This window comes from Pristiophorus japonicus, chromosome 20 (assembly GCF_044704955.1).
Source record: "Pristiophorus japonicus isolate sPriJap1 chromosome 20, sPriJap1.hap1, whole genome shotgun sequence".
In the NCBI taxonomy this organism is placed as follows: domain Eukaryota; kingdom Metazoa; phylum Chordata; class Chondrichthyes; family Pristiophoridae; genus Pristiophorus; species Pristiophorus japonicus.
Window position 1 is genome coordinate 95,299,970 of NC_091996.1, and position 27,184 is coordinate 95,327,153.

Here is a 27,184-nt window from a genome sequence, read left to right on the forward strand (position 1 = left end):
CCCTTTCAGAGGTTGTTGACTGTGAGGTGGAGCATGGCAGCAAGGAAGATTGAAAAGAGGGTTCAGGCGATTACACAGCCCTGTTTGACCCCGGTCCGGACGTGGTTTGGGTCTGTAATGTACAGTAGAAACTTCAAGTTGCTGGAGAAATATCACCAACAATGTCTCCGCAAGATCCTACAAATCTCCTGAGAGGACAGACGCACCAACATTAGCGTCCTCGACCAGGCCAACATCCCCAGCATCGAAGCACTGACCACACTTGATCAGCTCCGCTGGGCGGGCCACATTGTTCACATGCCAGACACAAGACTCCCAAAGCAAGCGCTCTACTCGGAACTCCTTCACAGCAAATGAGCCAAAGGTGGGCAGAGGAAACGTTTCAAGGACACCGTCAAAAGCCTCCTTGATAAAATGCAACATCCCCACCCACACCTGGGAATCCCTGGCCAAAGACCAGTCCGCCCTAAGTGGAGGAAGTGCATCCGGGAGGGCGCTGAGCACCTCGAGTCTCGTCGCCGAGAGCATGCAGAAACCAAGCGCAGGCAGCGGAAGGAGCGTGCGGCAAACCAGTCCCACCCTCCCCTTCCCTCAACCACTGTCTGTCCCACCTGTGACAGGGACTGTGGCTCTCGTATTAGGCTGTTCAGCCACCTAAGGACTCATTTTTAGAGTGGAAGCAAGTCTTCTCCGATTCTAAGGGACTGCCTATGATGATGTTGATTTAAGAGGGGCAGTTGAGAATCAACCACATTGCTGTGGGTCTGGAGTCACATATCGGCCAGACCGGGTAAGGGGGCAGATTTCCTTCCCTAAAGCACAGTAGTGAACCCGATGGGGTTTTTAACGAGAATCCAGTAGTTTCAGGTTAGATTTTTAATTCCGGAATTAGTTAACTGAATTTAAATTCCCCAGCTGCCGCGGTAGAATTTGAACTCCTTTCTCTGGATCAGTAGTCCAGGCCGCCGGATGACCACTTTGCTACCGTTCCCGTGAATGTGGAGCTGCACTGTCTGGGGGTCTGGGGAGACAGGTGTGATCCGTCGCGATTGAAGCACAGTGTGGATGGAGGGAGAAAACAGATGGTCCCCCTCGGCACTCGAAAGCGAGCAGGGGCTTCTCGTCATGACGTCCAACCGTCTGAAACGATTCGCCCGATTTGTGCTTGACAATCTTTCTTGCTTTCCCGCTCTGCTGCACTGTACGATTCAGTATGGGAGAAGGGGGGTGAGGTGAGGTGGGGGGGAAGGGGGTGATATTGTGGGGGGAGGCCACTCTCAAGGGTGTCTCTGACTGGTTGCCTGCTGTACGGTGACATTAAAGCGTCGAGGTTCGGAGCTCGTGGCTCTTGCGTTTCAACTTCTCCGGGTTATTGGAGGCCATGTGTGAGAAATCCCGGAAGATGTCGTTGTACGTTTCGTCTCCTGAAAGAAAAGAAAAACACGCAGGATCAGAAAGGGTCGACACCCGACTGACCCACAGCCCTCAGCATCAATCACATCGACAGCCCGTAGGGATTTAACATAAGAACATAAGAAATAGGAGCAGGAGTTGGCTATACGGCCCCTCGAGCCTGCTCCGCCATTTAATACGATCATGGCTGATCTGATCATGGACTCAGCTCCACTTCCCCGCTCGTCCCCTTATCCTCTTATCGTTTAAGAAACAGTCTACCTCTGTCTTAAATTTATTCAATGTGTCAGCCTCCACAGCTCTCTGAGGTAATGAATTCCACAGATTTACAACCCTCTGAGAGAAGAAATTTCTCCTTGTCTCAGTGTTAAATGGGCGGCCCCTTATTCTAAGATCATGCCCCCTAGTTCTAGTCTCCCCCATCAGTGGAAACATCCTCTCTGCATCCACCTTGTCAAGCCCCCTCATAATCTTATACATTTCGATAAGATCACCTCTCATTCTTCTGAATTCCAAAGAATAGAGGCCCAACCTACTCAACCTTTCCTCATAAGTCAACCCCCTCATCCCCGGAATCAACCGAGTGACCCTTCTCTGAACTGCCTCCAAAGCAAGTATATCCTTTCGAAAATATGGAAACCAAAACTGTATGCAGTATTCCAGGTGTGACCTCACCAATACCCTGTATAACTGGAGCAAGACTTCCCTGCTTTTATACTCCATCCCCTTTGCAATAAAGGCCAAGATTCCATTGGCCTTCCTGATCACTTGCTGTTCCTGCATACTAATCTTTTGTGTTTCATGTACAAGTACCCCCAGGTCCTGCTGTACTGCAGCACTTTGCAATCTTTCTCCATTTAAATAATAATTTACTCTTGATTTTTTTCTGCCAAAGTGCATGACCTCACACTTTCCAACATTATACTCCAGAAGGTTGGTGGGTAAATCGCCCGCTGCACACGCTACTGTGTTGCTCGAAAGCAGGGGCACCAGATTCCGTCACAGGCCTATGTCGAACTAGCTGATCGGCCACAGTAGCCCTCAACATCCCTGGGTTGGGGTAGAGGAGAGTTGCAACCAGCTCAGACCGTGCCTCCCAAAAGGGGCTGGATTGAGCTTGGCTATCATGCCCCCCACGGTTGGATAGCACACTTGACTCTCATTGTCTGGCGTCGTGCACAGAGGATGTCCAACGTGTGAGAGGAGTGGAGGGGAGAACACTTCGCAGTCACTACAACACAAAGATTGCAAGGCTGCTTTATTTTATTCATGGCCGTGCTTATTTGTACTAACAAAATGGCCACTGTATCTCTGATTGGCTCTCCGTTATCACATGACCTATTGCCGAGTGGTCCGCTTGGAGGATAAGCCACACCCTGATGTTTCTCTGGAATGTCTAAATGCAATCGCCCAGCCCAAGTTCTGACTGACTTTGCAAATTGTAATTTGATCCATTCTGACTTCTGAAGCCATAGAGGATAGATCTCCACCAACTCAGCAAAAGCCTCCCAAGTTCCAGCCGAAGTCCCTTACCCCAGTGCGTGCATGACCTTACTCCCCCTCCCCCCGCCATAGATGGGGCATTGCATGCGGATTGTTATCAGGTTTATTGGGTATGAAGTGAATAATGACTGTATCGTGGCCTCCACCCCAACGATGTCCCTTGTAACACACGCACCGAGCTTTCCGAGAAATCGGATGAGGGTGTAAAGGGGGTTGAAAGATCGTGATCCGTCTTCCGTGTTCCCTCTCTCCCCTCTGATCCCCCCCACCCGTGTCCCCCTCTTCTCCACCACCCAGTCTCTCTCCCTCCCCATGTCTCTCTCTTCCCCCCCCACCCCATCTCTCTCCCACCCGTCTCTCTCCCGCCCCGTGTCTCTCTCTTCCCCCACTACCCTGTCTCTCTCCCTCCCCGTGTCTCTCTCTTCCTCCCCCCCCCACCCCGTCTCTCTCTCTCCCCTCTCTCTCCCCATGTCTCTCTCTTCCCCCGCCCCACAGGCTCTCTCTCTCTCTCTCTCCCCACTCCCGCCCAGTCTTTCTCCCTCCCCGTGTCTCTCTCTTCCCCCCCACCCCGCCTCTCTCCCTCCCCATGTCTCTCTCTTCCCCCCACCCAGGCTCTCTCTCTCTGCCCTCCGGCTCTCCCCCAACCCGTGTCTCTCTCTCTTCCCCCCGCCCACCGCGTGTCTCTCCCTCCCCGTGTCTCTCTCTCCCCCCACCCAGGCTCTCTCTCTCCCCTCAGGCACTCTCTCTATTCCTCCCCACCCCCCCCAACCCCGGCCAGGCTCTCTCTCTCCCGCTCCAAGCTCTTTCTGTCCCCCCCCAGTCCCCCAGGTTCTCTCTCTCTCTCTCTCTTTTCACCGCCCCCTGGCTCTCTCTCTACCCCCCCCCCGGTTCTCTTTCCCCCGGCCACCCCACCACTTCCGGTTCGGGGACACAGGCGTAGAAGGATGAGAAAAGCGTTGGTACAAATTGTCACTTTGTTTATTCATTCACAGAATGTGGGTGTCACTGGCAAGGCCGGCATTTATTGCCCATCCCCCTAATTGCCCCTTGAGAAGGTGGTGGTGAGCCGCCTTCTTGAACCGCTGCAGTCCGTGTGGTGAAGGTGCTCCCACAGTGCTGTTAGAGGGGGGAGTTCCAGGATTGTGACCCAGTGACGATGAAGGAATGGCCGATATATTTCCCAGTCGGGATGGTGTGTGACTGGGAGGGGAACGTGGAGGTGGTGGTGTTCCCATGCGTCTGCTGCCCTTGTCCTTCTAGGCGGCAGAGGTCATGGGTTTGGGAGGTGCTGCCGAAGAAACCTTGGCGAGTTGCTGCAGTGCATCTTGTAGACGGTACACACTGAAATAATCCCCGTGGTAAGTGGCCTTAGACATAGGTTAGAGATCAGAGGTCAAAGTGTGTAAGGAGCATTTCTGTGAAAAGTGGCAGAGTGCAGGGCCCCGAATATTCCCCCCGGGTTTTCTTATTACAGCCTAAGAAATGAAACAACACAGTGGCGCCCCGATCTAAGTGGGCTTTTCACGGCACTCAATATATGTGCAGTGAATTAGACCCCTTGACAGATGGCAATTGGGATCAGAAGCAGCGATACTGACCTGACTGTCCAAAGACTCCCTCTGTTTCCCGCATCTCCTCGTTCATCTTAGCCAGTCGAAGTCTGGAAATTCAATGTATAGATCAGTTGCGTTTACACAGTGGAGTCCATCGCGTAACACTCCCTCATCTAGTATCGCAAAATTGCACCGCACAGAGCGAAGCCATTCAGCCATCGTGCCAATCCATGCCTAAGAGCTATCCAATTAGAACCACTCCCTTGCTCTTTCTCAATAGTCCTGAATATCTGTCTTTTTCAAGTAAAGAAAGAATTAGCATTTCTGTCGCGCCTTTCATGGTCATGCAGTACGGACAGTCACAGCAGGAGGGGCGAAGGAGCGGCAAGAGTCTGTAGAGAGATGTGATCAGGGCCCAGGAGAGGCGAGAGTTCGGGGCCCAGGAGAGGCGAGGGCCCAGGGACAGCACGGGCCAGCCCACACTGCGATATGTGGGCGTGCTGGGTCCGTGCAGCAGAGCTGGTCTCCAGTCGTCCTGGTTAACCCTTGTCACTGGACCAAGACCTCGCTCTGTCAAGCCCGTGTGGTGGCTGGTGTGCAACGGCCACCCCACGTTAAAAAAATCCACCCACAGGCATCTTCTATTCTTCAGGATGTAGTTCAGGATCTGGAATATTAGGTCCTTCATTGAAACACCTGTGAACTCATCCCTTTTTTAGTGTGGAATTGGGTCATCCTCTCTTCGAGGGACTGCCTATGATGCTGGTGATGATGAACCAAACAGTGCAGGAGGTTTGCGTTTCCATCCCCAGTCCACACTGAGTTTGTACGTAGTGGCATTTCAGGTGCTGCAACTGATCAAGGACACCCTCGGACTACAGAGCAAAAAATCAGTCAGAGTTTCTGCCTTCCTGTCACTATCCAGTAAAGCAAAGAAAGAACTTGCATTTCTATAGCGCCTTTCACGACCACCGGACGTTCCAAAGCGCTTTACAGCCAATGAAGCACTTTGTGAGGTGTGGTTACTGTTGCAATCTGGGAAACACAGCAGCCAATTTACACACAGCAAGCTCCCACTGCAATGTGATAATGACCCAGAACATCTGTTTCAGTGATGTTGTTGGTTGAGGGATAAATATTGGCCCCAGGACGCCGGGGAGAACTCCCCTGCTCTTCTTCGAAGTAGAACCGCGCAATCTTTTACATCTACCCGAGCGAGCAGACGGGGCCTCGGTTTAACGTCTCATCCGAAAGACGGCACCTCCAACAGTGCGGTGCTCCCTCGGTACTGCCCCTCCAACAGTGCGGGGCTCCCTCAGTACTGCCTCTCCGACGGTGCGGCGCTCACTCAGCACTGCCCCTCTGACAGTGCGGGGCTCCCTCAGTACTGCCCCTCCGACAGTGCGGCACTCCCTCAGTACTGCCCCTCCGACAGTGCGGCACTCCCTCAGTACTGCCCCTCCGACAGTGCGGCGCTCCCTCAGTACCGCCCCTCCGACAGTGCGGCACTCCCTCAGTACTGCCCCTCCGACAGTGCGGGGTTCCCTCAGTACTGCCCCTCCGACAGTGCGGCACTCCCTCAGTACTGCCCCTCCGACAGTGCGGCACTCCCTCAGCATGCACTGGAGTGTCGGCCTAGATTTTTGTGCTCGAGTCTCTGGAGTGGGACTTGAATACACATGACCTTCTGACTCAGAAGCGAGAGAGTGCTACCCTCTGAGCCACGGCCGACACTAATTGTAAATCTGTGCAGACATCAGCTCGCTGTGAACGCATATCCTGTCAACACTCACCGCCTGGGAGCGCGCTTGCAGAATGAATCCTTGGGTGAGAAACCCGGCGGCGTACGGGAGCTGTGAGACCACAGCCCAGCAAACGTCAGTGCTTTGGAGAGGTAGGGAATGGAGAACGAGAAAGCTAACCAGAATCTTACTGGCACTTACAGCGTGACAATGTCTGCATTTGCAGTATCGATGGCAATCGTAATCGGATTCTTGCCGTTTTTATCCACTGCAGTTTGACTTGCTCCTCGTTTCAAGAACAGACACACGAGACTGTAATAAAACACAGATTGCAATCGTAGAATCATAAAGTAGTACATTACAGAAGGAGGCCGTTCAGCCCGTCGAGTCCGTGCTGGCTCTTTCGAAGAGCGATCCCGTCAGCCCCACTGCCCCCCGCTCTTTTCCCACATTCCTGCAATTGTTTTCCTGTTTCAAGCAATTATCCAATTCCGTTTTGAAGGCTACTATTGAATCTTTTTCCACCGCCCTTTCAGGCAGCGTGTTCCCGACCCTAACCGCTCGATGCGTAAAGCAGTTTTTCCTCGTGTCGCCTCTGGTTCTTTTGCTAATCACCTTAAATCTGTGCCCTCTGGTTATCGAAACAGTTTCTCTGTCTAAACCCGTCATGCTTTTAAATACCTCTACCAGATCTCCTCGGCTTCTCTGCTCCAAGGAGAACAACCCCAGCTTCTCCAGTCTGTCCATGTAACTGTAATACCTCATCTTATGCACTCTCTCCAAAGCATTCATGTCCTTCCTAAAGTGTGCCGTGCCCAGAATTGGATTCCAGCTGGGGCCGAACAAGTATTTTATAAAGATTTAGCGTAACTTCCCGGCTTTTGCATTCTATGCCTCTATTTATAAAGCCCACACATGCAAATCACGTAATGAACACACATATCATGAAGCTGGCAGTGGCGTGACCACATTAACTTGCATTTATATAGTGCCTTTAATGTCGTAAAGCATGCCAAGGCTCTACACAGGAGCGTAATCAAACAGAAATTGACACCAAGCCACATAAGGAGATATTAGGACAGGTGACCAAAAGCTCAGACAAAGAGGCCGGTTTTAAGGAACGTCTTAATGGAGGAGAGAGAGGTGGAGAGGTTTAGGGAGGGAGTTCCAGAGCTTGGGGCCCAGGCAGCTGAAAGCACAGCCGCCAATGGTTGAGCGATTAAAATTGGTCCGCCCCTGACATGTGTGAGAACACCACCGCAGGTCGGGGCTATAAATAAATCTGGAGCGCCAGGCCCTGCGACATCGTGGGCGAAGGTGCAGCGAATGAGGGTATGGGGCCCAGAAGAGGCGAGGGCCCAAGGGCAGCACGGGCCCAGCCCACACTGCGATATGTGCGCGCACTAGGTCCGTGCAGCAGAGCTGGTCTCCAGTCGTCCTGGTTAACCCTTGCCACTGGACCAAGACCTCGCTCTGTCAAGCCCGTGTGGTGGCTGGTGTGCAACGGCCACCCCACGTTAAAACAATCCACCCACAGGCATCTTCCACCCCCTCAACTGGAGTTCAGCACTGGAACATCGGGTCCTTCATTGAAACATCTGTGAACTCGTGTGGAAGCAAGTCATCCTCGTTCGAGGGACCGCCTATGATGATAAAATTGGGATGTGCCAAGTCCAGAATAGAAGGAGCACAGATATCTCGGAAGGTTTTGGGCCGGAGGAGTTTACAGAGATGGGGAGGGGGCGAGGCCGTGGAGGGATTTTACAGCAAAATAATAGCGAGAAGGTTTGAACGGCGTAGCCTGCAGAGGACAATGTCTGGCCACTTACCCCAATGATTAGGTTGCAAAACAAAGGAATGAAGACACAAACAGAGCTATTTACAGCAACTGTCTGTTGCCACCTTGTTTACGGAGTAATTACACCTCGACAACTGAAAAATACAACAACCCAGAATTGCAGCTCATCACAAAGTCGGGAGTGGAACTCGGCAGAGTCACGTCAGACCAAGCCTTCCTCCAACGGGTCGCTTCACACTTGGGTCGGTAGCTTAATTCGGTGTCAAATTTTTTATCTCGTAACACTCCTGTGAAGCGCTTTGGGACGTTTCACTACGTTAATGGCGCTATATAAATACAGGTTGTTGTAGTATCTAACCCGTGCTGTACCTGACCTGGGAGTGTTTGATGGGACAGTGTAGAGGGAGCTTTACTCTGTATCTAACCCCCTGTACCTGCCCTGGGAGTGTTTGATGGGACAGTGTAGAGGGAGCTTTACTCTGTATCTAACCCCGTGCTGTACCTGCCCTGGGAGTGTTTGATGGGACAGTATAGAGGGAACTTTACTCTGTATCTAACCCCCTGTACCTGCCCTGGGAGTGTTTGATGGGACAGTGTAGAGGGAACTTTACTCTGTATCTAACCCCCTGTACCTGCCCTGGGAGTGTTTGATGGGACAGTGTAGAGGGAGCTTTACTCTGTATCTAACCCCGTGCTGTACCTGCCCTGGGAGTGTTTGATGGGACAGTGTAGAGGGAGCTTTACTCTGTATCTAACCCCCTGTACCTGCCCTGGGAGTGTGTGATGGGACAGTATAGAGGGAACTTTACTCTGTATCTAACCCGTGCTGTACCTGCCCTGGGAGTGTTTGATGGGACAGTATAGAGGGAGCTTTACTCTGTATCTAACCCATGCTGTACCTGCCCTGGGAGTATAGTATAAAATGCTGCAAACTCACAGAAAAAAAGTTTATGAACCGGGTAGAAAAGAATAGCGGACAAGAGGCAGGAAATCCTGGTCCTTTCACTGCGGATTCAATACCCTTACTTCCCTACTGATTTAGGATTGGCTGCGGTTCCTTTGTGAAGGAAGTCAATGAATATCAGTCTATTTGTTGCTATCTAATTAAGGGGCACGGTTCATTCTGCGGAATTAGGTGCTTGTGGTACCATGCCCGCCTTACCCGGTGTGCCCGTGGATGGTGGCGTGGTGCAGCGGACCGCGACTGTGCACATCCATCTGGTTGACGTGGGCGCCATTCTGTAGCAGGAATTCGCAGGCCACCAAGGAACCCTGGGTCGCAGCGGGGGGGCCGACGAGCAGAGAGGCACAAAGAGGGAGCAAAAGATAAAAAAATCAAGGGTTAGTCCAGTTCTCTGGGTCTGCAGTCACATTGGTCAAAGATTGCGCGGAACGGGTTCTCCGCGGGGCTCGCTCAGCCTTCTCGACTAAAGGAAAAGAAAAAGACTTGCATTTATATAGTGCCTTGCACGACCACCGGACGTCCCAAGGCGTTTACAGCCAATGAAGTGGTGTGACTATTTACAATCTATATTAACCACTTGGAAGAAGGGACCGAGTGTAACGTAGCCAAGTTTGCTGACGATACAAAGATGGGAGGAAAAGCAATGTGTGAGGAGGACACAAAAAATCTGCAAAAGGACATAGACAGGCTAAGTGAGTGGGCAAAAATTTGGTCGATGGAGTATAATGTTGAAAAGTGCGAGGTCATGTACTTTGGCAGAATAAAAAATCAAAGTGCAAGTTATTATTTAAATGGGGAAAGATTGCAATGTGCTGCAGTACAGCGGGACCTGGGGGTACTTGTGCATGAAACACAAAAGGATAGTCTGCAGGTACAGCAAGTGATCAGGAAGGTCAATGGTATCTTAGCCTTTATTGCAAAGGGGATGGAGTATAAAAGCAGGGAAGTCTTGCTACAGCTGTACACGGTATTGGTGAGGCCACACCTGGAATACTGCGTGCAGTTTTGGTTTCTATATTTATGAAAGAATGTACTTGCTTTGGAGTTCAGAGAAGGTTCACTAGGTTGATTACGAAGATGAGGGGGTTGACTTATGAGGAAAGGTTGAGCAGGTTGGGCCTCTACTCATTGGAATTCAGAAGAATGAGAGGTGATCTTATCGAAACGTGTAAGATTATGAGGGGGCTTGACAAGGTGGATGCAGAGAGGATGTTTCCACTGATGGGGGAGACTAGAACTAGGGGGCATAATCTCAGAATAAGGGGCCGCCCATTTAAAACTGAGATGAGGAGGAATTTCTCTCTCAGAGGGTTGTAAATCTGTGGAATTCGCTGCCTCAGAGAGCTGTGGAAGCTGGGACATTGAATAAAATTTAAGACAGAAATAGACAGTTTCTTAATTGATAAGGGGATAAGGGGTTATGGGGAGCGGGCAGGGAAGTGGAGCTGAGTCCATGATCGGATCAGCCAATATCATATTAAATGGCGGAGCAGGCTCGAGGGGCCGTATGGCCTACTCCTGCTCCTATTTCTTATGTTCTTATATAAGTACTTTTTGAAGTGCGGTCACTTGTTACAATGTCGTAAATACGGCAGCCAAATTTCACACAGCAAGGTCCCACAAACAGCAGAGTGATAATGACCTAGATAATCTGTTGTTGTGATGTTGATTGAGGGATAAATATTGGCCCCGGGGAGAACTCCCCTGCTCTTCTTCGAAATAGTGCCCACCTATCGTTTACATCCACGTGAGAGGGGATTTGCTCTTGTATCAGCTGCAGCGCAGTGGGTTGCATTCTCGCCTCCGAATCAGATTGTCGTGGGTTCGCGCTCAACAGCAGATACTTGGGCAAGCAAGCCAGGCTGATGGTCCTGCATAGACCTGAGGGGCTGCTGCCTACAACACTGCCGTCTTTCGGATCAGATGTTAAACCAAGGCCCCGTCTGCCCTCTCAGACCCCACAGCCACTATTGGAAGAAGAGCAGGGGGAGTTGTCCCAGTGTCCTTGCCGACACCTGTCCTTAAACCAACATCACTAACTAGTCATATAGTTTCTCTAATCTCTCCTATCTTCCAGCCTATCACGGACCTTCCCCTTTTGTTCTTTCTTCCCCTCCCCCTTTCAGTGCTTGTTAAGAATCTGTTCCTTTCGAACATTCGCCAGTTCTGACGAAGGGTCATCGACCCGAAATGTTAACTCTGTTTCTCTCTCCACAGATGCTGCCTGACCCGCTGAGATTTCAAGCATTTTCTGTTTTTATTCCAGGTTCACTAGGTTGATTCCGGGGATGAGGGGGTTGACTTATGAGGAAAAAACATAGAAACATAGAAAGTAGGTGCAGGAGTAGGCCATTCGGCCCTTCGAGCCTGCACCATCATTCAATATGATCATGGCTGATCATTCACCTCAGTACCCCATTCCTGCTTTCTCTCCATACCCCTTGATCCCTTTAGCCGTAAGGGCCACATCTAACTCCCTTTTGAATATATCTAACGAACTGGCCTCAACAACTTTCTGTGGTAGAGAATTCCACAGGTTCACAATTCTCTGAGTGAAGAAATTTCTCCTCATCTCGGTCCTAAATGGCTTACCCCTTATCCTTAGACTGTGACCCCTGGTTCTGGACTTCCCCAACATTAGGAACATTCTTCCTGCATCTAACCTGTCCAGTCCCGTCAGAATTTTATGTTTCTATGAGATCCTCTCTCATTCTTCTAAACTCCAGTGAATATAAGCCTAGTCGATCCAGTCCTTCCTCATATGTCAGTCCCGCCATCCCGGGAATCAGTCCGGTGAACCTTCGCTGCACTCCCTCAATACACTTCAAAAAGTAATGAATCAGACGTGAAGCGTTTTGGGATGTCCTGTGGTTGCGAAAGGCGCTTTCTCTAGCAAAGGGTCATCATGGGCACGAGGGGCCAAATGGTGGCCTCCTCCTGTGCTGTAAACCTTCAGGGTTTCTGTCTGGACCAATGCAACATAATCCCCCCTCAGTCCCAAATCCCAATGATCTTGTTGTTTACAGCCAACAAGCTATTCGAGGCGACCTTGGGAATGTAAAAAGTTAGGCAGTGTCAGCTCTTGTTCATTCTTTCCACATCGTGCCAGGGAAATGATTAAATTGGCTGCACTACAAAGGTTTGTTTTTTAAATCCTTGCTTTATCAGGCTCTGGTGTGAGCAGCACAAACCATTGAGGCAGACAATCCGTGCGTTGATTAGGGGCTGAACTGCACCGAGAGGATTAATCATTCTGTGCGGAGGGTTAACTTACTGCAATTATATCATGGGCAGTCCCTCGGAATCGAGGAAGACTTGCTTCCACTCTAAACATGAGTCCTTAGGTGGCTGAACAGTTCAATACAAGAGCCACAGACTCTCACAGACAGTGGTTGAGGGGAAAGGTGGGTGGGACAGGTTTGCCGCACGCTCCTTCATAGTCTTTTTATATTCAAGACAGAGATCGATAGATTTTGGGATATTAAGGGAATCAAGGGGTATGGGAAGCGGGCGGGAAAGTGGAGTTGAGGTCGAAGATCAGCCATGATATTGAATGGCGCAGCAGGCTTGAGGGGCTGAATGGCCGACTCCTGCTCCTAATTCTTATGTTAACGCTCCCTGCGCCGAACGGAAGGAATTCCCCTTTTACCGGAGTCACTGCCTGGATGAGTGGAGTTTTATTCTCGTCTGACGCGTTGACCCAGTTGACATCAGCCCCGTGTGCCAGTGCGTCGGCCATGACCGGGAGGTTTTGGAGTGCGGCCGCTCGGTACAGCAGTGCACCCGGGTGGAGGTCCCGCAGCTCCTCGCTGCTCTCGGAGCCCGGGGGGCTCGCTTTCTGACTCACGTCTGCAATCGGGGAAACACAAAAAAAAACAAAACCGAGAAATTGTGCGTCAAGTCAACCAGATCCCGAGATTACAATCGACAACGCGCATCAACACAGCTTCACACAAGAGGAATCAGACAGAAACAAACCTGACAGGGGGGTGGAGGCAGATTCAATCGTTTCTTTCAAAAAGGGGGAATTGGATAAGTACCTGAAGGAAAAAAAATTAGCAGGGCTACGGAGAAAGGGTGGGGGGAGTGGGACTGGCTGAAGTGCTCTTGTAGAGAGCCGGTGTACGTATGCTCTTGTGAGTATGCTCACAGGAGTTGGGAGTGGCTTAGCCAGTCACTTGGCGTTCACAAAATTCAATAAAACCCCAGCCAGTTGGGTTCAGGGGATCCACAATGGGGCAGGTGGGTGAAAAGGAGCGGCGAGCAGCTGCCACTTCAAGGTACAGCGCGAGCTGGTGTAGGAGGGCGACGGCAGTGAAGAGGGACATCATCAAAGTTAATGTCGCTGATTGGAACATGGGCAGGTGCAGCAGGAGGGGCGAGGTCAGGGCAAAGGAGTAGCGAGAGATTGTAGAGGGTCGTGATCGGGGCCTAGGAGAGACGTGAGTTCGGGGCCCAGAAGAGCCGAGGGCCCGGGGCAGTACGGGCCCAGCCCACACTGCGATATGTGAGCGCACTAGGTCTGTGCAGCAGAGCTGGTCTCCAGTCATCCTGGGTAACCCTTGCCACTGGACCAAGACCTCGCTCTGTCAAGCCCGTGTGGTGGCTGGTGTGCAACGGTCACCCCACGTTAAAAAAATCCACACACAGGCATATTCCACCCTTCAGGATGTAGTTCGGAATCCGGAATATTAGGTCCTTCGTTGAAACACCTGCGAACTCATCCCTTTTTGGCACGGAAGCAAGTCATCCTCGCTTCGAGGGAGCGCCTATAATGATGATGATAATGGATGAATCGGTAATGTGTCGTGTGATTGTTAAACCTTTGTTAATAAACCAACTCGTTCTTAATAGCAATGTGTTGCTATGGATTCTTAACCAAAGAACCCGTGAAGCAAATACATTACAGGCAGCACGGGCTCGACGGGCTGAATTATATTTACGAAAGGATATACTTGCTTTGGAGGCAGTTCAGAGAAGGTTCACTCGGTTGATTCCGGAGATGAGGGGGTTGACTTATGAGGAAAGGTTGAGGAGGTTGGGCCTCTACTCATTGGAATTCAGAAGAATGAGAGGTGATCTTATCGAAACGTATAAGGTTATGAGGGGGCTTGACAAGGTGGATGCAGAGAGGATGTTCCCACTGATGGGGGAGACTAGAACTAGGGGGCATAATCTTAGAATAAGGGGTCGCCCATTTAAAACCGAGATGAGGAGGAATTTCTTCTCTCGGAGGGTTGTAAATCTGTGGAATTCGCTGCCCCAGAGAGCTGTGGAAGCCGGGACATTGAATAAATTTAAGACAGAGATGGACAGTTTCTTAAACGATAAGGGAATAAGGGGTTATGGGGAGCGGGCAGGTAAGTGGACCTGAGTCCATGATCAGATCAGCCATGATCGTATTAAATGGCGGAGCAGGCTCGAGGGACCGTATGGCCTACTCCTGCTCCTATTTCTTATCTTCTTATGAATGGCTTCCTTCTGTGCTGTAACTATTCTATGATTCGAGAGGGACCTCCCAGATTTGGGTGGATGATGACATTGACTGAGGTGAGGAGACTCGAGTATCACTGGCGGATTGGAGTGATGGAAAACAGTTGAACCTGAACCTGCCATCGAGGGTGTCATGTATCCAGACATGTTTACTGCTTGTACTATTACACATGATATGCCAGCAGAGAGCACTATTATGGGAAACATGTACACCAGCTGTATGGTCACTAAGGTGTGCCACCAGGGGGCACTGCAGTGGGAGACTTATAGGTTACCTGTACAGGTGTGCCAGGCCTAGTATAAAAGACAGGCCACCAGGTGTGATCATCACTCTGGAGTTATAGTAAATGGAGTAAGGTCACTACAGTTCAAGTGCAATACATTGCCTCGTGGAGTCATTATCAGAGCATCTAAAGACATAACAGAGGGAGTGTAGCGAAGGTTCACCAGGCTGATTCCTGGGATGGCAGGACTGTTGTATGAGGAGAGATTGGGTCGACTAGGCCTGTATTCACTCGAGTTTAGAAGAATGAGAGGGGATCTCATTGAAAGGTATAAAATTCTGACTGGGTTGGACAGACTGGATGTGGGGAGGATGTTTCCCGGGGCTGGGAAGTCTAGAACAAGGGGTCACAGTCTCAGGATACGGGGTAGGAAATTTAGGACCGAGATGAGGAGAAATGTTTTCACTCAGAGGGTGGTGAACCTGTGGAATTCTCTACCACAGAAGGCTGTGGAGGCCAAGTCACTGAATATATTTAAGAGGGAGATAGATAGATTTCTAGACACAAAAGGCATCAAGGGGTACGGGGAAAAAGCAGGAATATGGTGTTGAGATAGAGGATCAGCCATGATCATATTGAATGGCGGAGCAGACTCGAAGGGCCGAATGGCCTACTACTGCTCCTATTTTCTATGTTTGTATGTAACTCAGTCGCAGGAGTTTGAAGTGACCGTGAGGTTGGTCCATTCCCAGGAGTCAGGTATTTAATGATCTTACCTGGGCTGAGGGGCAATGTTTTCCCTCTCGGCTTCAGGAATGGTTTGGGTGGTTTTTCCGGTTTCTGGGCTTTCTCCAGTGTATTGGTATGCTGGTTCCGCTTTAAGCTCCACCGACGCAGCCTGATGCCACTCTCTGGGAATTTCTGGATGAATTTCTTCTCCACGTACTTGGCCTGAATCCAGGCTTCCTTCTCCTGTCTGTGTGAGGAGGAGAGCAGTGATAGAGGCCGTCTTTTAGTCTGGCCGGTACATTTCTACTTTCAGGATTTCAACAAACAGGACCCTCCCTGAGTTGACCCCACACTGGCGTTCCTTACCGGGGAGATCCAGGGTGAGGCTTTTTCACCGTCATCTCGTCAATCCGAGCTTCGTAGATCTGATTAATGTTGGAGTTCCCCAACTCACACATCAGCTGTTTGTGAGAAAGACAGGGAGAGTGAGGGAGGGGATGGAGACTGAGGGGGAGGGGGAGAGTGATGGAGGGGATGGAGAGCGAGGGAGGGAGAGCGAGGGGGGAATTCAAGCGGGGCAGGGTGAGGGGAGAGGCAATCAATGAACGTACAGAGATTGAGAGGAGACAGAGCGAAGAGGGAGGGGAGAGTGAGGGAGAAGGGGAGAGGTGGGGAAAGGGGAGAGAGGGGTGAAAGGGGAGATAGAGGGAAGGGGAGGGAGAGGGGAAAAGGGGAGTGAGAGGGGGGAAAGGGAGAGAGAGAGGGAAGGGGAGAGAGAGGGAAGGGGAGAGAGGGGGAAGGGGAGAGAGGGGAAAGGGGAGAGAGGGGAAAGGGGAGAGGGGGGAAAGGGAGAGAGGGGGGAAGGGAGAGAGGGGGGAAAGGGAGAGAGAGGGGGAAGGGGAGAGAGAGGGAAGGGGAGAGAGGGGGAAGGGGAGAGAGGGGAAAGGGGAGAGAGAGGGAAGAGGAGAGAAAGGGGGGAAGGGGAGAGAGAGGGGGGGAAGGGGAGAGAGAGGGGGAAGGGGAGAGAGAGGGGGAAGGGGAGAGAGAGGGGAAAGGGAGAGAGGGGGGAAGGGAGAGAGGGGGGGAAAGGGAGAGAGGGGGAAGGGGAGAGAGAGGGGGAAGAGGGGAGAGAGAGGGGGAAGGGGAGAGAGAGGGGGAAGGGTAGAGAGGGGGGAAAGGGAGAGAGAGGGAGAAAAGGGAGAGAGAGGGGGGAAGGGGAGAGAGGGGGAAGGGTAGAGAGGGGGGAAAGGGAGAGAGAGGGGGGAAGGGGAGAGAGAGGGGGTAGGGGAGAGAGAGGGGGAAGGGGAGAGAGGGGGGGAAGGGAGAGAGGGGGGAAAGGGAGAGAGGGGGAAGGGGAGAGAGAGGGGGAAGGGGAGAGAGGGGGAAGGGTAGAGAGGGGGGAAAGGGAGAGAGAGGGAGAAAAGGGAGAGAGAGGGGGGAAGGGGAGAGAGGGGGAAGGGTAGAGAGGGGGGAAAGGGAGAGAGAGGGGGGAAAGGGAGAGAGAGGGGGAAAGGGGAGAGAGAGGGGGAAAGGGAGAGAGAGGGGGGAAGGGGAGAGAGAGGGGGAAGGAGAGAGAGAGGGGGGAAGGGGAGAGGGGGAAGGGGAGAGGGGGAAGAGGAGAGAGAGGGGGAAGAGGAGAGAGAGGGGGAAGGGGAGAGAGAGGGAAGGGGAGAGGGGGGAAGGGGAGAGAGAGGGGGAATGGGGAGAGAGGGGGAATGGGGAATACCATATGCAGAATACTTCGTGCCGTTGTGTGGTACCATACCGACCTCGCACAGTTCTCACCTTCAACAATTCAGGCTCCCAGGAATCAAGAGTCAGTGAACGGACTTTGGAAAAATGGACACCTAGACTCCTGTGGGATACAAGGCAAACAAAGTTAGCTCTCACTCGCTCAGCGCTCACTCCCAGGGCCCAATCCTGGCGCTCATTCCCCGGGACCCTTGTTCCCAGGGCTCCTGGGTCACTGGGTGAATAACGACCCCACTCTCCGTGACCCTCCCCCCGCGCTGTCCATCAGTGTTCCTGAACCTCAGCCGCTCTCCCCCTCACCGCTATTCTGACTGACCATTGTAGAATTAAGAGAGTCTGGAACAAGGGGGCGTAACCTTCAAATTAGAGCCAGGCCGTTCAGGGGAAATCGGGAACTCTCTTCCCCTGAAAAGCTGTTGAGGCCGGTGGTGGGTCAATTGATCATTTCACAATTGAGATTGATCGACTTTTGTTGGTAAGGGTATTAAGGAATGCGTAACCAGGCAATGTTCCCTAAAATTGATTGTTTGCACCGTGTGACCCCTTTAAAGGGCCAGTCAGACGTCAACGCACGCTTGTACTTTGTCAGTTTATAAGCCGGCTCACCCTGGAGCACTGCATGATAACGCACAATTTAGATTAAGTTAGTTGGACTCCAAAGAAATCAGGACTGTCCAGTTAGTACAGTTTAAGAAGCTTCATAGAGTTGTGTAAGAATTATATCTAGATTGGAGATAACGTGTCTAGGCTTCAGCTGTTACTTTGGTAAGGGGGAATATTTATCACCCTGCAAAATTGTCTTATCTTCTCCGTTATCACAGCTCACATTTCAGGGAGAGTGTATGTGGCGCGACATTGCCACCCAGTGGTGTAGCGCCATTATCATCATCATTGGCAGTCCCACTGCGATATGTGTGCGCACTGGGTCCGTGGAGCAGAGCAGGTCTCCAGTCGTCCTGGTTCAACTATTGCTACTGGACTATACCTCGCTCTGTTGAGCCCGTGTGGTGGCTGGTGTGCAACGGCCACCCCACGTTAAAAAAATCCACCCACAGGCATCTTCCACCCTTCAACTGGAGTTCAGGACTGGAACATCGGGTCCTTCATTGAAACACCTGTGAACTCATCCTTTTTGTTGTGGAAACAAGTCATCCTCGTTCGAGGGACCGCCTATGATGATGATGATGAGTGTTCAGTGGCCGTCTAGCTCTAATAATAGGCCACCTCTGAGTAAGAGCTTTTGAAACCAACTAGCTATATGTGCACCTTCTCTAAAAACATGCAGGAATTACATAATTAACTGGCCGCCTTATTTCCAGCAGGATCCCATGCAGGTATCCACTGTTCCTTGATTCTGATTCCAAGGCTGCCTCCGTACCAGGCTATTCTCATAAAGATTTGGCCGGTGAAACCCTTTCTCAGCCTCCTGCCATCAGACTTTGGGTAGCGGGACAGAAAAGAGTCAGGGCCGGTCTCTTTGAACCCCGGTGCCAGAGCCGAGAGGCGTTTGACCAGCCGTACTGCGCAGTGCTGTAGACACCTCAAGTTGCTGGAGAAATACCACCGGAAATGTCTCCACAAGGTCCTACAAATCCCCTGGGAGGACAGACGCACCAACGTTAGCGTTCTCGACCAGGCCAATATCCCCAGCATCGAAGCACTGACCACACTCGACCAGCTCCGCTGGGCGGGCCACATTGTCTGCATGCCTGACACGAGACTCCCAAAGCAAGCGCTCTACTCGGAACTCCTTCACGGCAAATGAGCCAAAGGTGGGCAGAGGAAACATTACAAGGGACCACCCTCAAAGCCTCCCTGATAAAGTGCAACATCCCCACCGACACCTGGGAGTCCCTGGCCAAAGACCAGTCCGCCCTAAGTGGAGGAAGTGCATCCGGGAGGGCGCTGAGCACCTCGAGTCTCATCGCCGAGAGCGTGCAGAAACCAAGCACAGGCAGCGGAAGGAGCGTGCGGCAAACCAGTCCCACCCTCCCCTTCCCTCAACCACTGTCTGTCCCACCTGTGACAGGGACTGTGGTTCCCGTATTGGACTGTTCAGTCACCTGAGAACTCACTTTTAGAGTGGAAGCAAGTCTTCCTCGATTCCGAGGGACTGCCTCTGATGAGCGTGCAGTGACACGGTGAAGTGAGACCTGGCCAACAAAACCCGCGTTCAGTGCTCCGCGGGCGCTCCGCGTTGTCTGGGCTGGTGTCCCGCCGCGACCCCTCTCTGGCCCCGTTACCTGTGTATCCCGGAGCATTCGATGCATAGGGTGATGCCCAGGTTGATGCTGGCCCACTCCGGCAGTTGCTCGCTGCAGTCACAGCACTGAGCGTTCCCAGGGATGCTTTGCACCTGCTCCAGGCCCTTCTCCTTTCCCGGTCTAGCTTCGCCGGGGAAATCGAAGGCTCCTGTTGACAACGACGAAGTCCGTTCCAACTTCTGTAAAAGGCCGTCGAGCAGAACTTTAACATAGGCAGCTCACCGCTACAAAAAACAGCTCTTAAAAGCTGGAGTCCGCAACTTGGAGGGGTGCAAGGTGTGTGTGAGACCACACCTGGAGTACTGCGCGCAGTTTTGGTCTCTTTGAGGACGGACATACTTGCCTTAGAGGCAGTACAACAAACGTTCACTCGATTAATCCCCGGCATTGGGGGATCCTCCGATGAGGAGAGATTGAGTCGATTGGGCCTGTGTTGTCTGGAGTTTAGAAGAATGAGAGGTGATTTCATTGAAACATTTAAGATTCTGAGGGGAATTGACAGGGTAGATGCAGGGAGGATGTTTCCCCCGGGCTGGGGAGTCTAGAACCAGGGGTCACAGTCTCAGGATAAAGGGTCGGCCATTTAAGACTGAGATGAGGAGAAACTTCTTCACTCAGAGGGTGGTGAATCTTTGGAATTCTCTGCCCCAGAGGGCTGTGGAGGCTGAATCGTTGATCATTGCCGCAAATCCCTTGATTCACTTAATATTCAAGGCAGAGATCAATAGATCGACGGGAAAGTGGAATTGAGGTCGAAGATCAGCCGTGATCTTATTGAATGGCGGAGCAGGCTCGAGGGGCCGAATGGCTGACTCCTGCTCCTAATTCTTATGTTCTTATTAAAGGGCTACGATTAGCTTCAGTGCCCCTGGGTTAGAGAGGAGTGAAAATCAGCCAGGGCTCCTGTTCCCAATCACTGCCCAGTAATCCCTGTGGGAAAGTACAGTTGTGAGATGTCAAGCAAGCAACAATCTGCCTTGGCTGTGATACAACTTCATGATTGAATATCATGCCCGCAATCACTGTCTAGATATGTTAAGCAAGAACATTTGGCTGAGATATTGGACTGTACCCCAGTGAGAGTCAGTGTGTGTGGGACCCGTACCCCAGTGAGAGTCAGTGTGTGTGGGACCCATACCCCAGTGAGAGTCAGTGTGTGTGGGACCCGTACCCCAGTGAGAGTCAGTGTGTGTGGGACCCGTACCCCAGTGTGAGTCAGTGTGTGTGGGACGATTACCCCAGTGAGAGTCAGTGTGTGTGGGACTGTAACCCCAGTGAGAGTCAGTGTGTGGGACCCATACCCCAGTGAGAGTCAGTGTGTGTGGCACCCATACCCCAGTGAGAGTCAGTGTGTGTGGGACCCGGACCCCAGTGAGAGTCAGTGTGTGTGGTACTGTACCCCAGTGAGAGTCAGTGTGTGTGGTACCTGTACCCCAGTGAGAGTCAGTGTGTGTGGGACCCATACCCCAGTGAGAGTCAGTGTGTGTGGGACCCATACCCCAGTGAGAGTCAGTGTGTGTGGGACCTGTACCTCAGTGAGAGTCAGTGTGTGTGGGACTGTACCCCAGTGAGAGTCAGTGTGTGTGGGACCCATACCCCAGTGAGAGTCTGTGTGTGGGACCCATACCTCAGTGAGAGTCAGTGTGTGTGGGACTATACCCCAGTGAGAGTCAGTGTGTGTGGGACCTATACCTCAGTGAGAGTCAGTGTGTGTGGGACTGTACCCCAGTGAGAGTCAGTGTGTGTGGGACCCGTACCCCAGTGAGAGTCAGTGTGTGTGGGACCCGTACCCCAGTGAGAGTCAGTGTGTGTGGGACGATTACCCCAGTGAGAGTCAGTGTGTGTGGGACTGTAACCCCAGTGAGAGTCAGTGTGTGGGACCCATACCCAAGTGAGAGTCAGTGTGTGTGGGACCCGTACCCCAGTGAGAGTCGGTGTGTGTGGGACCCATACCCCAGTGAGAGTCAGTGTGTGTGGGACCTGTACCTCAGTGAGAGTCAGTGTGTGTGGGACTGTACCCCAGTGAGAGTCAGTGTGTGTGGGACCCATACCCCAGTGAGAGTCGGTGTGTGTGGGACCCATACCCCAGTGCGAGTCAGTGTGTGTGGGACCTGTACCTCAGTGAGAGTCAGTGTGTGTGGGACCCATACCCCAGTGAGAGTCAGTGTGTGTGGGACCTGTACCTCAGTGAGAGTCAGTGTGTGTGGGACTGTACCCCAGTGAGAGTCAGTGTGTGTGGGACTGTACCCCAGTGAGAGTCAGTGTGTGTGGGACTGTACCCCAGTGAGAGTCAGTGTGTGTGGGACCCATACCTCAGTGAGAGTCAGTGTGTGTGGGACTGTACCCCAGTGAGAGTCAGTGTGTGTGGGACCCGTACCCCAGTGAGAGTCAGTGTGTGTGGGACTGTACCCCAGTGAGAGTCAGTGTGTGTGGGACCCGTACCCCAGTGAGAGTCAGTGTGTGTGGGACCCGTACCCCAGTGAGAGTCAGTGTGTGTGGGACCCGTACCCCAGTGAGAGTCAGTGTGTGTGGGACCCGTACCCCAGTGAGAGTCAGTGTGTGTGGGACCCGTACCCCAGTGAGAGTCGGTGTGTGTGGGACCCGTACCCCAGTGAGAGTCAGTGTGTGTGGGACTGTACCCCAGTGAGAGTCAGTGTGTGTGGGACCCGTACCCCAGTGAGAGTCTGTGTGTGGGACCCGTACCCCAGTGAGGGTCAGTGTGTGTGGGACCGTACCCCAGTGAGAGTCAGTGTGTGTGGGACCCGTACCCCAGTGAGAGTCAGTGTGTGTGGGACTGTACCCCAGTGAGAATCAGTGTGTGTGGGACTGTACCCCAGTGAGAGTCAGTGTGTGTGGGACTGTACCCCAGTGAGAGTCAGTGGGTGGAGTGGGTTGAGTTGGAGGCTAAGACAATATGTTGGCCTTTGATGAGCGCGACAGTACCGAATAGTTGTCCTCTCGTCTCTCGTTGAAAGCCGTCGCGATGCTGGACTGTACGGCCAGGATCCAGGTTTGCTGGTGTTTCTCCGAGTCAGCCTGCAGCATGCAGCTCCTGCAGCAAACACAAGAAAGCGGTAAAAATAGGGAACCTGGTTCAAGGCTGCAGGCATCGAACGTTGCAGGTAAACAGCTTAATATTTCAAACCATCGAGTGCAATGTGTCAGTGCAGCATTAGGGAACATTTCTGCACAGGTACAGGGGGTTAGATACAGAGTAAAGCTCCCTCTACACTGTCCCATCAAACACTCCCAGGGCAGGTACAGGGGGTTAGATACAGAGTAAAGCTCCCTCTACATAGTCCCATCAAACACTCCCAGGGTAGGTACAGGGGGTTAGATACAGAGTAAAGCTCCCTCTACACAGTCCCATCAAACACTCCCAGGGCAGGTACAGGGGGTTAGATACAGAGTAAAGTTCCCTCTACACAGTCCCATCAAACACTCCCAGGGCAGGTACAGGGGGTTAGATACAGAGTAAAGTTCCCTCTACACTGTCCCATCAAACACTCCCAGTGCAGGTACAGGGGGTGAGATACAGAGTAAAGCTCCCTCTACACTGTCCCATCAAACACTCCCAGGGCAGACACAGGGGGTTAGACACAGAGTAAAGCTCCCTCGACACTGTCCCATCAAACACTCCCAGGGCAGGTACAGGGGGTTAGATACAGAGTAAAGTTCCCTCTACACTGTCCCATCAAACACTCCCAGTGCAGGTACAGGGGGTGAGATACAGAGTAAAGCTCCCTCTACACTGTCCCATCAAACACTCCCAGGGCAGACACAGGGGGTTAGACACAGAGTAAAGCTCCCTCGACACTGTCCCATCAAACACTCCCAGGGCAGGTACAGGGGGTTAGATACAGAGTAAAGTTCCCTCTACACTGTCCCATTAAACACTCCCAGGGCAGCTACAGGGGGTGAGATACAGAGTAAAGCTCCCTCTACACTATCCCATCAAACACTCCCAGAGCAGGTACAGCACGGGGTTAGATACAGAGTAAAGCTCCCTCTACACTGTCCCATCAAACACTCCCAGGGCAGGTACAGGGGTTTAGATACAGAGTAAAGCTCCCTCTACCCTGTCCCATCAAACACTCCCAGGGCAGATACAGGGGGTTAGATACAGAGTAAAGCTCCCTCTACACTGTCCCATTAAACATAGAAACATAGAAACATAGAAAATAGGTGCAGGAGTAGGCCATTCGGCCCTTCGAGCCTGCACCGCCATTCAATGAGTTCATGGCTGAACATGCAACTTCAGTACCCCATTCCTGCTTTCTCACCATACCCCTTGATTCCCCTAGTAGTAAGGACTTCATCTAACTCCTTTTTGAATATATTTAGTGAATTGGCCTCAACAACTTTCTGTGGTAGAGAATTCCACAGGTTCACCACTCTCTGGGTGAAGAAATTCCTCCTCATCTCGGTCCTAAATGGCTTCCCCCTTATCCTTAGACTGTGACCCCTGGTTCTGGACTTCCCCAACATTGGGAACATTCTTCCTGCATCTAACCTGTCTAACCCCGTCAGAATTTTAAACGTTTCTATGCGGTCCCCTCTCATTCTTCTGAACTCCAGTGAATACAAGCCCAGTTGATCCAGTCTTTCTTGATAGGTCAGTCCCGCCATCCCGGGAATCAGTCTGGTGAACCTTCGCTGCACTCCCTCAATAGCAAGAATGTCCTTCCTCAGGTTAGGAGACCAAAACTGTACACAATACTCCAGGTGTGGCCTCACCAAGGCCCTGTACAATTGTAGCAACACCTCCCTGCCCTTGTACTCAAATCCCCTCGCTATGAAGGCCAACATGCCATTTGCTTTCTTAACCGCCTGCTGTACCTGCATGCCAACCTTCAATGACTGATGTACCATGACACCCAGGTCTCTTTGCACCTGCCCTTTTCCTAATCTGTCACCATTCAGATAATAGTCTGTCTCTCTGTTTTTACCACCAAAGTGGATAACCTCACATTTATCCACATTATACTTCATCTGCCATGCATTTGCCCACTCACCTAACCTATCCAAGTCGCTCTGCAGCCTCATAGAATCCTCCTTGCAGCTCACACTGCCACCCAACTTAGTGTCATCCGCAAATTTGGAGATACTACATTTAATCCCCTCGTCTAAATCATTAATGTACAGTGTAAACAGCTGGGGCCCCAGCACAGAACCTTGCGGTACCCCACTAGTCACTGCCTGCCATTCTGAAAAGTCCCCATTTACTCCTACTCTTTGCTTCCTGTCTGACAACCAGTTCTCAATCCATGTCAGCACACTACCCCCAATCCCATGTGCTTTAACTTTGCACATTAATCTCTTGTGTGGGACCTTGTCGAAAGCCTTCTGAAAGTCCAAATATACCACATCAACTGGTTCTCCCTTGTCCACTCTACTGGAAACATCCTCAAAAAATTCCAGAAGATTTGTCAAGCATGATTTCCCTTTCACAAATCCATGCTGACTTGGACCTATCATATTACCTCTTTCCAAATGCACTGCGATGACATCCTTAATAATTGATTCCATCATTTTACCCACTACCGATGTCAGGCTGACCGGTCTGTAATTCCCTGTTTTCTCTCTCCCTCCTTTTTTAAAAAGTGGGGTTACATTGGCTACCCTCCACTCCATAGGAACTGATCCAGAGTCAATGGAATGTTGGAAAATGACTGTCAATGCATCCACTATTTCCAAGGCCACCTCCTTAAGTACTCTGGGATGCAGTCCATCAGGCCCTGGGGATTTATTGGCCTTCAATCCCATCAATTTCCTCAACACAATTTCCCGACTAATAAGGATTTCCCTCAGTTCCTCCTCCTTACTAGACCCTCCGACCCCTTTTATATCTGGAAGGTTGTTTGTGTCCTCCTCAGTGAATACCGAACCAAAGTACTTGTTCAATTGCTCCGCCATTTCTTTGTTCCCCATTATGACTTCCCCTGATTCTGACTGCAGGGGACCTACGTTTGTCTTTACTAACCTTTTTCTCTTTACATATCTATAGAAACTTTTGCAATCCGTCTTAATGTTCCCTGCAAGCTTCTTCTCGTACTCCATTTTCCCTGCCCTAATCAAACCCTTTGTCCTCCTCTGCTGAGTTCTAAATTTCTCCCAGTCCCCGGGTTCTCTGCTATTTCTGGCCAATTTGTATGCCACTTCCTTGGCTTTAATGCTATCCCTAATTTCCCTTGATAGCCACGGTTGAGCCACCTTCCCTTTTTTATTTTTACGACAGACAGGAATGTACAATTGTTGTAGTTCATCCATGCGGTCTCTAAATGTCTGCCATTGCCCATCCACAGTCAACCCCTTCAGTATCATTCGCCAATCTATCCTAGCCAATTCACGCCTCATACCTTCAAAGTTACCCTTCTTTAAGTTCTGGACCATGGTCTCTGAATTAACTGTTTCATTCTCCATCCTAATGCAGAATTCCACCATATTATGGTCACTCTTCCCCAAGGGGCCTCGCACAACGAGATTGCTAATTAATCCTCTCTCATTACACAACACCCAGTCTAAGATGGCCTCCCCCCTAGTTGGTTCCTCGACATATTGGTCTAAAAAAGCATCCCTTATGCACTCCAGGAAATCCTCCTCTACCGTATTGCTTCCAGTTTGGTTAACCCAATCTATGTGCATATTAAAGTCACCCATTATAACTGCTGCACCTTTATTGCACACACCCCTAATTTCATGTTTGATGCCCTCCCCAACATCACTACTACTGTTTGGAGGTCTGTACGCAACTCCCACTAACGTTTTTTGCCCTTTGGTATTCTGCAGCTCTACCCATATAGATTCCACATCATCCAAGCTAATGTCCTTCCAAACTATTGCCTTAATTTGCTCCTTAACCAGCAATGCTACCGCACCTCCTTTTCCTTTTATTCTATCTTTCCTGAATGTTGAATACCCCTGGATGTTGAGTTCCCAGCCCTGATCATCCTGGAGCCACGTCTCCGTAATCCCAATCACATCATATTTGTTAACATCTATTTGCACAGTTAATTCATCCACTTTATTGCGGATACTCCTTGCATTAAGACACAAAGCCTTCAGGCTTGTTCTTTTAACACCCTTTGTCCTTTTAGAATTTTGCTGTACAGTGGCCCTTTTTGTTCTTTGCCTTGGGTTTCTCTGCCCTCCACTTTTCCTCATCTCCTTTCTGTCTTTTGCTCACAGGGCAGGTACAGGGGGTGAGATACAGAGTAAAGCTCCCTCTACACTATCCCATCAAACACTCCCAGGGCAGGGTCAGCACGGGGTTAGATACAGAGTAAAGCTCCCTCTACACTGTCCCATCAAACACTCCCAGGGCAGGTACAGGGGGTTAGACACAGAGTCAAGCTCCCTCTGCACTGTCCCATCAAACACTCCCAGGGCAGTTACAGGGGGCTAGATACAGAGCAAAGCTACCTCTACACTGTCCCCATCAAACACTCCCAGGGCAGGTACAGCACGGGGTTAGATACAGAGTAAAGCTCCCTCTACACTGTCCCATCAAACACTCCCAGGGCAGGTGCAGAACGGGTTTAGATACAGAGTAAAGCTCCCTCTACACTGTCCCATCAAACACTCCCAGGGCAGGTACAGCACGGGGTTAGATACAGAGTAAAGCTCCCTCTACAACTGTCCCATCAAACACTCCCAGGGCAGGTACAGCACGGGGTTAGATACAGAGTAAAGCTCCCTCTACACTGTCCCATCAAACACTCCCAGGTACCAGGTACAGGGGGTTAGATA

The 27,184-nt window shown here is 51.3% G+C and overlaps 1 protein-coding gene across 2 annotated transcripts in view; it reads right to left on the reverse strand.

Moving 5' to 3' along the window:
• Positions 1-593: 593 nt before the first annotated feature.
• acap1 (ArfGAP with coiled-coil, ankyrin repeat and PH domains 1) overlaps positions 594-27,184 on the reverse strand; it is a 164,448-nt gene continuing 137,857 nt past the window's right edge. For both annotated transcript variants that reach the window (XM_070863210.1, XM_070863211.1), the window contains exons 14-23: positions 22,379-22,487; positions 19,415-19,614; positions 17,205-17,274; positions 15,786-15,880; positions 15,467-15,666; positions 12,623-12,822; positions 9,172-9,281; positions 6,413-6,523; positions 4,515-4,576; positions 594-1,424 (exon numbers count right to left, since the gene is read on the reverse strand). In XM_070863210.1, the coding sequence (XP_070719311.1) occupies positions 1,318-1,424; positions 4,515-4,576; positions 6,413-6,523; positions 9,172-9,281; positions 12,623-12,822; positions 15,467-15,666; positions 15,786-15,880; positions 17,205-17,274; positions 19,415-19,614; positions 22,379-22,487 (1,264 nt within the window). In that variant the 3' untranslated portion in view covers positions 594-1,317. The remainder of the gene's footprint in view (positions 1,425-4,514; positions 4,577-6,412; positions 6,524-9,171; positions 9,282-12,622; positions 12,823-15,466; positions 15,667-15,785; positions 15,881-17,204; positions 17,275-19,414; positions 19,615-22,378; positions 22,488-27,184) is intronic.